The sequence below is a fragment of the Halyomorpha halys genome, unplaced genomic scaffold (assembly GCF_000696795.3).
Source record: "Halyomorpha halys isolate HHAL.00 unplaced genomic scaffold, Hhal_1.1 Scaffold697.1, whole genome shotgun sequence".
NCBI classification, from domain to species: Eukaryota; Metazoa; Arthropoda; class Insecta; order Hemiptera; family Pentatomidae; genus Halyomorpha; species Halyomorpha halys.
In genome coordinates, this window is record NW_027108775.1 from 500,220 (window position 1) to 511,241 (window position 11,022).

General features: G+C 31.9%; 1 protein-coding gene across 1 annotated transcript in view; it reads right to left on the reverse strand.

The window, feature by feature from the left end:
- mms4 (Methyl methanesulfonate sensitivity 4) overlaps nt 1–11,022 on the reverse strand; it is a gene marked incomplete at its 5' end in the record, with an annotated part of 33,208 nt that overhangs the window by 4,762 nt on the left and 17,424 nt on the right. The window contains 2 exon segments of the mRNA XM_014428173.3: nt 3,722–3,828; nt 8,452–8,540. Coding sequence (XP_014283659.1) covers nt 3,722–3,828; nt 8,452–8,540 — 196 coding nt within the window.

Genomic DNA, 11,022 nt, shown 5'->3' on the forward strand with positions numbered 1-11,022 from the left:
AAAGAAAGGGGAAAGAAAATAAAAACGAACCTGTTGGCTGGAAGATCAAACGCCTAATGGAAAAACAGCGCTAATGGCGGTCAAACCCAGAATTAAAAAAGCCGTTACAACAATGACTAAGTGTTTTTTATAAAGAAAACGTTACGGGAGGGTGAAAATAAAAAATAAAAAGTAGAAAAATTTTTAGAAGAAGAAAGCGTGTGGTGAGAGGGTGATGACAAATTTTTTTTTAGGAGATTTTTTGAGGTTTTTCATTGACCACACCCCCAACCATCTTCTCCTCATTCATCATCCACGGTCAACTATCTCTCATAATTAATATAATCATATTTGCATTATATAACATCCTTTTTATTTTATTTACTTAATTATGTTATTTTACCTACTTATTCAATTACATATGTATACATTTTATTTTCCACTTCTCTCATCACTTTATTTTATTAATTACATTCTGTAAAATTATTTACTTTATGTCATTCTGTTTATATTTTATTTTTTATTTTCTGTATTCATTGGTTTGTTACCTTGTTCTGTTTTTAGCCCTGATGAAGGCTAGAAATTTTGGCCGAAACATTGGCATGATTAAATAAGTTACTTCAACTTATTTGTGTTTTAATTTGACCGCAACCCCAACCATCTTCTCCTCGTATAAGTCATCCACGGTTAACTATCTCTCATGATTAATAATATGTATTAATTAGTCAACAGTTTGTTTTCAAGGGCCCCTAGCAAAATGGCTATTAAGATACAAAACAGTTAAATAAATAAAGATTCAAAAGATTAGTCTATAAGATCAAAATAAAGGTAGTGAGACATTTTTCAATTTTCTACTCTTTTATATTATTAGATATTAATCTAACAATAATTAATTAACTTTAAATAATGCAATTTTTACTGTATTTATCCCTAATAAATCAGTTAAAAAATTGTCATAAGTCTTTTAAGACTTAATATTGTTTTTTCCCCTTAAGAATCTTATTTGATCTATTAAAAATTATTGAAAACAATAAAAACTGCCACGTTAAATGTTTAAAAAACTCTTTATGATGTTTAATTATAATGATCTTCTCCCACAGCAAAGGAACAGAATAAAAAATTATCAGCAACAGCCAGATTTGATCCAGGGCCCGCAAGATAGTAACACAGCACCTTACTCACTGAGTTACCCCACTCCCTATTACTCTATCAATAATTAACTGATTTAAAATAATGCAATTTTTACAATATTAGCCCTTAGAAATTAGTAAAACAATTATTGTAAGTGTTTTTATACTCAGTATTGTTTTTTCATTAGGAATTTTTGTTATTCGACTAAAATATATTGGAAAAAATGAAAATTGCTAAATTAAATGATAACAATATTGCATAATTCTGAAAAAAAAAAATTGAATGCAGAAAGATTGGAATCAAAGATAAACATAAAAATATCCAGACAGATTTAGAAGCCATATTAAATAAATAGAAAAAATTGTGTATTCAGATTAATAGTATTTTGTGCAAGCTAAATAATAATTGCTCTTCTTCCATGTAACATTTAATAAAAGGATCCAGTGAGGAGAAAGTTGAAATATCAATAAGAAAACTAATTAAAAAAACAAGAAAAAACCTTAACTAACAAAATTAGATTATACTGGCAAAGGCATGTGGAAAAGGTGGCTTTTAACTTGAGAGTTTGAAATGCCTAAAGGAAATTAAATCCAGAAGGAATTAAAAGTAGGAGTGATAGGAAACACTTGATGTTTTATTCATTTTATTTATATTCACTAACTAAAAAAACTGCCTTCCTGTTCATATTCACTTCCCCTTAAGATTCCTGCCAGGTATTATTTCACAAGAGGTCTTGTGTTGTATGTGGCTGCTTGTTAAGCCACTATCAAACATCTCTTTTCACATTTCTGTTTTCTAATGATTTAAGTTGACACCTTGATGAATGATGCAAGATGGATCATAAGAGTCATTGAGGAAGGAGCAGAGTACTTCTTCAGTACATACTGATGGCCTTGTGGTTAACGACTGCATTTGGGAAACATTTGTTCAGATCAAGGATGCGTAAAAAAGTGGAGAGTTGATTAAACTAGCCAAAAGTAAATAATAATAGTATATAATAAAAGTCTTCTCCAACAAATATTTGGCATAACATGATCTGAGCCAATGAATTTGTCACTTGCAATGCTATGAGCATAATGTTCATCAAACCAAAGTTTAGTATAAATCCGCATACAAAGATATCTAATGAGTAGCTGGGGTGACATGTTGAATTATTTAACAATCAAACTTATTTTCTCCCTAACTCTCCGCCTGATAACACATACTTTCTGGATTTTATGATGAACAAACTGATTGCCAACTAATGAAAGTAACTGGCAAACGGTGACAATAGCCTTGTTTCACAAAGTAGGTAATCTATCCCAGGATTTTTTCCATACACAATATTTTCAAAATTAAACCCAAAGCTTCATGATAATTTCTTCTGGCATGAGAAGTTTTAGCACAGCATCATTTATACACAATATTTTCAAAATTAAACCCAAAGCTTCATGATAATTTCTTCTAGCATGATAAGTTTTAGCACAGCATCATTCATAACACACCACAACCCTAAAACAGAACCCTAAGGAATGCCACCAGCAAATTTGTAAGTTTTTAATTCAGTATCTGTATCATACCTCAACATTATATCAGATAAGTAACTTGATAATCTTCATGGGGTATTGGGACTATCCTCCTTTAAAATCTTTTCAAAATGAAATCTCACCTAGTTGTATGTATGAAACATAGACAATCAAAGAATCATTATTTCTTAAGAATGTTAGGGCCAGTCCTAATGCAAATAACTCTATCAGGTACTGATTCCTTATGTAGGATATTATTATGGTGTGGTACTCTCGCAACTCCTTCCCCACTACTTAATTGTAATAGATTCTTGAGCCAATTTCAAGATTCAGACAACATCAATCGTCATTTAAGTCCTCAGCTTCTTAGATGATTCATTCATCTAGGACAACTTTGCTACAATATTAGGCAATGTTTTTACTCTTATTAAGCCTGTAATTTATCACTCCCCCCTTTCCTAACCACTTATTGTTCTTATACCAGGTTTTAAAACATTCCTTCATAGAGTAAGGAATTGTATACAACCAGGAAAAGTTATGGCCTTGGTCTGATTGCCACATTCAAGAAAACATTTGGGACAATAGCCTAGTGGTCACTATGAGAATAATGTTCACTATAAAGTAAATTATTATTGCAAGAGAAATTTCAGTCTGCAACACAAGGTTATCAACAAGTATTGTACATTTTTGTTCAGATTAGAGCAGGTCGATTACTGATGAAGATGTAATTACGATACACAATGTTTAGCCAATTCTTATTTTTGTTGCTTTTTTAAAATTAATTTGGGTTCAGAAAATACTGAAACTCGGTCAATAAATATTGTATTATAATTAGTCAGTTATAATCACCCTAAATGGAAAAGACTTCATCACAGTAGTAATTTTTTTTTTTTATAGAAAAAAATTAATCCTTTTTCCTTAAATGATACAAGTCCATAATCCTTGAGTTTACCTTATGGTATTTTTTACAAACATGAGTATGAGTATATAAAAAAGTAACAATTAAATACAGTTTTAGAAAGAAAAACAGAATTTAGTTGAATTTTCCTTCAGAATACTAGTAGCTACAAATAAACATACATACACACTTCTGAATTTATGAATACCTCATACAGACAATATGGTGTTGGGTGGTTTCCACATATAACTTTAGCACAATCTAAAGGTAACCTATAAATTGCAGCAATTTGTTGAATCCAAAGTCTTTTCATTCCTAAAATATAAAAAATTAAATTAAACAAATTTTACAATATATTCTCATAAAAATCATATGTCGGTCGCAACATACTGCCCGCCTAAAATTTGTTAAAAATTTTAAATTGGCATAGATGGGGTTAAGGAGAACTAGTTTGATCTCTGGTAGATTGTCGTCCTTAACGAAAGGATCGGGCCACTTGTCCTTTCAATTTTCAACCATGCAGTTCAGGTGCGACATAAGTGTTGCTTCACTAGTTCTGACGCTTGAAGTCCTCTAGAGATGCAGTATAAAGAATTATCTTCTGATTTTATGTGGCTCCAATGGGAGCGGTTTGTAATTTCCAGTATTTGAACGATGCGGGGAGCTACAAATGTGTTCATACGCTCAGTAGGTGTCCTCAGCCATCCCAATACTACACTCAAGCCTTTAAAGAAAAATGAGCTTCTCTCAGTTCTAGCTGGGTTATGACGTCTTTGTGGCAGGATTTCAATAAGCGTCATAGTGAAAGAGCACACCATTCCGCCCGCTTAAAATTTTAAATTTATCTAGTATCAGAGAAATTAGGTATTTGATACCACAGGGAATGCTGCCCAGAGAAAACCGCTCAAATCCTGGAAAAGTGTGAAGGTTAAGACAAGGTATGAAGAGGATATGAGAACAACTGAAGAATGACTCAAGTAGTTGGAATGATAACAGTGAAAGACAGAAGACGGATTAATTTTAGGAGATGTCCGGTGCATATGCTAAGTAATTTTATTGTGGGGCCCTATCCTATGATCATAGGAGATCCTATAGGAAATAGTAACTGTTGCGAGTAATTTTTTATAAATGTAACATCCAATGAAATGCCATTAGCATCTGACGGAGTAGACGGTTAAGAACTTGGGATTTCGGCCAGAGGCATTCAGATAGGTTCAGGTTGACCACAAATTAGGGATCTCTTGGAGGGAAATGGAAGAAAATTATTCACCAACGAAATGTCGCTAGTGGAACTAGGATTTGAAGCAGCTTGGCGTTTTGTCTTGGACGAAAATATTATCTAACGGAATGTTGTTAGACTTATTAGGATCAGATGTAGCTGGATGATCTGACCCCAGTGAATCAGGCTCATGAAGCCCAGTAAGACAATGAGGACTGCCAGAAAACCCTATAGAAGAGGGTAACTGTTGCGAGTGATTTTGTATGAAGGTAACTTCCAACGAAATGTCAATAAGTGGCTCTGGCACAGCTGAATGGACAGAATTTTTTTTGTGTTGTACCACTAAGGAATTTATAAATTTACTACAATGACCAAGTGAATCAGAGTGGCATGCAGAATTGGAACAGGGAGGTGTGCCTGCTACTTCAGAGTTTTGAGAAAGATCTTTAGAATTACTGGTTGGCTGAAGTGAACCTTCAACTGTACCTAAATAAAAACAATGGTAATTGAGAATTCTCTTAAAGGTTGGACACTTTGTAATTATGCTATTGTTGATAAAATGAGGACTATGGGTCTTGGCGAGGAAGGATTGACTTGTAATAACAAATGAAGATAATTGATATGAGCCTTTGAGGCTGTAGTGGTAAGAGGACACACAGGGGTAGGGTTCATATAATGTTCATGGATGGCAAGACCTTCATAATAATATTCCTGCAAGGATTTAAAGAGGAAAAGATCTTCTTTAGTTGGAAATAGGCATGAAACATTTGAGTGGGAGCAAAGTTCTTTAAGCGAATCATAGGCCTCACAGAAGGAAGTGTAACAAGGTCTCAGTTCTGAGTACATACCTTTAAATAAGAATAATTTTTTAGGGTCTTTTGCAATATCTCGTCCTTGAGAAATAAAAGTTTTAATCTTGAATGCATAACACTTTAATTTCTCTTAGAGTTTTTTGAATTGAATTTTAATAAATTTTATTTATTAATAAAATTAAATACATTTTATTTTAGTAAATGATATAAATGAGAAAAGAAACTGAAAGAGAATAAGTGAAGAGAGAGGGCGAGAAAAAAGTTAATGGCGGAATGGAGCACCTTACAAAATAAAATAATTTTTTCTATAAAAAATAATTTAAAAAAAAGATGAAATACAATGTACAATAACAAAATTCGACAACCAGAGGACCAAAATGTTACAGTGGATAGGGGTTCAAAAGGAACCTCTACTCTACTAGCCCAAATGTGAAGAGTAGTGAAAATGAAATAAATGAATAGCCGAATTTTGTTATTGTTGTATTTTAAATAATTGAACATAATAAACTGTAAAACAAAATATTCAAATATATAAACTAGAAAAATAAAAAAAGGAACTTAACCCAACTTAAAACTATTACAAAAATTAAATTAAATTGAACAAAAGAGAAAACAAAAAAATGTCTTTATATCACAGTGGGTGATTGATGGGGCCCCTGTTGTGGGTAGGTTTTGTTCTCGTGAAAATAGGTTCAGAAAAGGAATACATCTGCCTGCCTTGTCTTTTTGGAGTATGAGCCGACGTTGTCCACCCGCCGTGGCTAAAATGATTAAGAAGGCCAGAATGTTAGCAACTAGGAGTGCATAGAGAGGAGAGACTGTAAACAATGTGTGTGCGCACATGTAGAGACGCTAAGAAGTCATCTGTCTGTTCGCAGTATAAAAAGAGTGGATTTTTTTTATATCATCTGTCACATAATCGATTACCGACCATATGTTGGCAGCAGCAATATTATTTACATAAAGACTGCCATCAGAAAAAAATTACTTTTATCTCTTAGAGGCTTAACATTTTCTTTTGCAAATGTCTGGTGAAAATATAAATAACATTCAACTCTTGGTTTGGCACAGAAAACCATGAGGCAAGTCCAACATTAAATTGATAGATAAAAGTCCTACAGCTGAATTTGAACCACTGTGAAGCTACTCAAGATATTCTTTGTTAAACTATTTGTGAACAGCACATTGATGTGGCTATTCTCTACGAACAATACAAAAATTTGGAATGTTATTCATAGGTATCTGATGTCAGTTGTATAGCTGATTTTGGGCTTGTGGTACCCAAGCTATCCAGGAAGTAAATACAGTGTTGCAGTCTGGCTTTGTATGGGCCAAGATCAATGATGTGTATATATTCAGCTGTTTCATCCACCGCATAGACCATTTTGAGAAACTCACTTATTTTCATGTCAAAACATACATTTTTGCCAAAACCTTGAATTCAAAATTTTGCACGATTGCAATACCTTCCCTTATTATTTATTCCATAGATAGGTAAATGAAAGGAAAAAAATAAATGGAGTTAAGACTTCAATAAATTAGTTTTTTGGGATGAGACATGAGTGACTATTTGATCATACAGTTAACTGGACTTGGACTTGATGACACTGTACAGCCAGTAAGAAAAAAAACCAACAGGTAACTGGCTGATCCTGACACATGGAGGCAAGATTGACAGATTTTTTTCTGTACCCCTTTTAATATTAATAGGACAAAAAGAATGGGCTCATCCTCAGGAAACTAGCTTAAATACAATGAAAAATTGGTTCATTAAAGAATTGAAAAAACTTGAACTGAATTTCATAAGCATAATGTATAATGCCCCTTATCACTGCTTGAAAATTAGTAACGTTTGCAACACCAACATCTGGTTCAACAAAACCTCAAATTATTGATTGGCTTAGAAATAAAAATATTAGTTTTGAACCAACACCTTAAAAGCTGAAATTGATGGCATTCATAAAAAAAAAAAAAAATAAAAAAAATAAGAACTTCTAAGCATCTTATTTTTTTTTTTTAAAGCTGAAATTTATGGCATTCATAAAAAAAAAAAAAAAAGAACTTGATGCTTAGGCTACTGAAATAGGCCATGAGATTTTCAGACTCCCTCCCTATCACAGCCATTTCAATGTAATAGAGCTAGTTTAGGAAAAAACTTAAGGAAAAACAAAACATTCAGGATTTTAGAGATGAGGTAGTTAACTTATTTAATTAGCAATATTTTTTATGACACCAATCAAGAAATATCCATTGGTCCACAGGGGAACGATGAGGGACTCAAGGTATTTATGCATTGAGCAAAAGTGAGTAAATATTGTGAAAATATGATGATTTATGAAAATTTCTGACTTAATGTTTCTTTATGTTCAAAGAGTGAACTAATAGTTTTTTTGAGGTTAAATGTTGGCAAGTGTTTTATTTATTTACTATAATGAGCATAGACATCCATCAACCAATTACTTGGATGAGCACATATTTTAGAGTTTGAATAAACTGATGTTCACTACATTGACATTCGTTTATTGAGATTATTAAACATATCACAGTTGAACATATCATGAATATATAGTGAAACCTTATATAATTGATCTGACATCATTCACTATATTTACCTAAATGGTTGAAGTTAAAAAAAAACGTACTACAGCACGATAAAGAGCAGGTGAATGATCAATAAAAAGATTTTAGAAATATAAATATAATAGAGTTGATTGAGTAATAAAAGTATTTTCGTTTTTTTTACAGTAAAAGTCATAATATGGGGGGCTACATGCATTTCCAAAATGTTACTCATTAAAGGATAGTCTATGTAGTAAAAAAAAAAAATTGACTTAACAAAGAAAGTCTGATCTTTAAAATACAAAACAGCATCCTAGAAAATTGAGGAAAATATATAAATAAAAATACCGTTGTTGTCTTTGTCTACTTTAGCACAATTTTGAGATCTCCCGGAAAGGTAAAAAGTCTTTTCTTGTTCCAGTTTTTCTTGCTCAGCTCTACAACAAAAATTAATTTTAATATTAATAACTTCCAGTAGAAATTCATCAAAAAAACTGATTCTATGAAATGAAATGAAAAAATAACTTTATTCTGGGACATATGTCCCCTAAGAATAATAACAAGGTTCATATAGTGAGATTTTTATCTGGCGAGCGTTTACAAATTTTCAGATAGTAGAATGAAATTACATTGGTATATTGGCTTTACTACTGCTTATAATGCTAATCAATAACTGCCTATTTATTTGATTACAAAGATGTGGAGGTTTGGTTATTCAATAAATGAAGGAATAGGATTCTATACCTATTTAAGATTAAAAAAAAAAATCCAAACAAAAAATGATGAACTATAACTTTCTAAAATTTGTAACAATACATAAAATGGTGAGGAAAACATAGATACAATATTTAAATTTACTAATTGACTGATTAAATCCTGGAATCCCTACAGTGGGACATAGGGCTGCAACTAAGTTCTGCCATTCATCTCTGTCTCTTGCAAGTTCTTAAACTCTGCGTTTAAGAATTAATTACTCACGTCTGACCTGCTTTTTGTTTCTTCTTTTCTAGGGTTTGCTTATAGGTCTCTCGGCTCTCGCAACCTTCATTGGCCCTGGAGGTTCCATTCCAAGCTGTGCCAAGTTATAATAGTGTAATCTTTCCACGGGGATGTACCCAGGGCCAACTCCTTTTTCGAAGCTTTATTATATAGAAAAATTTGAATTTATGTAAGCAAATAGAAATATTTTTAGTAATAATCCATATAAAATGTATTCTAAATCAAATGATTAGAAAGAATAACAAACTATAACAAAATATTGATCAAATCACATCTTTATCAATTAGTGTTATAATAGATTTCAACTTCAGATTCATCCCAGACCATTTCCTCCTTATTTCTTTTGATGTTGAAAGTTTGTTTACTAATATTCCCACAGACGAAGCCCTCCTTATTGACGAAGCAAACTGGTCATCCATTGCTCTCCACACCTCCCTTAACCGCTTCTCTTATCTTGAATTTCTTCAACTCCGTTGTAAATCCGGTTACCTTACCTTTCATGATCAGTTCTTAATCAAAATTTCAGGACTGGCCATGGGAAATTCTCTGGCTTCCAATCTTTCTAACATTGTTCTTAAGGATTTACTTGATTCCATTATCCCATTCTTTCCAGTTGACTTCATCCTTATTAAAAAAATACATAGATGATCTTCTCCTCATCCATCCTCATTCCCATAAAATCCCTAATATTTTATCTGTGTTTAATTCTACCCATCCACACCTTAACTTTACTGTAGAACTTGAAAATCACCCCTTCCTTTCCTTGACCTCCTCATCATAAGAAACCCAGACAACACCCTATCGACTGACTGGTACACTAAACCAACTTTGGCAGACTTTTAAACTACCACTCCCAGTACCCCTACCATAAAAAAATTAATATAGCTAAAAACCTTATTCACCATACCATTGCCTTTCCCTCTCTGAAATCCATTTCCATGAAACTAACATACACCGCATTAAAACAGAAACTCTTAACTGGTAACTTTCCCATATGATTCCTAAACTTTTAAACAACTACAAAAATTGTCTCACCACTTCATTTAGTCCTTCACAACCCCTCTGTATCCCCTTATACAGGTCACTATCTTACATTCCCTCTCTTTCAGTTAACATCTAAAAAATCTCACATTCCACTACACTCAACCTTCGAATTTCTTTCAGATCTCATAACAAACTATCTAAAATCTACTCAAATCTAACTGAAACCTTCTTCCATCAAATTAAAAACCGAAAAATAAAACTTATCATTACCATATTCCCAAATACTTAATCTGATAAAAGTAGTATTAATGTTATTTTTTTTCCCCTCCATGTTTTATATTCTTTTATTTTTTAATTATTTCTTTATATTTCTTGCTCTTACCTATCTAGTAATGTAACTTGTTTATGTATTCTTGACTTTTTCTGTTAGCTCCGTTATCTATTCCAACATATTTTTTTAACTCAGAAATTGGCCACAGACTCGCTGCATTTGGCTTGTGCCTGTATACTTCACTAAGTATGTACAATTTCTTTTTACATTTTATTTCTTTTTTTCTCGTATTTCTTTTTACACCCCTTCTCCTTCTTTTCTTATTACTTCTTCCTTACCCAAGTTATTAAGTTTTGTTCACCACATGATATTGTTATATTTACTTATTACTCTTTTTGTCTAATATAACTTTATATTTTATTTCTTTCATTTCAGTATTTTACTTACATATTTCATTAGTTATATTTATATTAGTAATATTTTCTATATGTATATTGTAATATGCTCTTTTTTAGTAAATAGTATATTTTGATGTATAAATGGTTTTAATATGTTTTATTTTATGGATCATGTTAATATTCATTACTTTGTTTATCCAAAAAGCAAACTAACCAAGTTTCATTGTTTATAATAACTTCGTGATACGAAAAAACAAGATGGCGGTA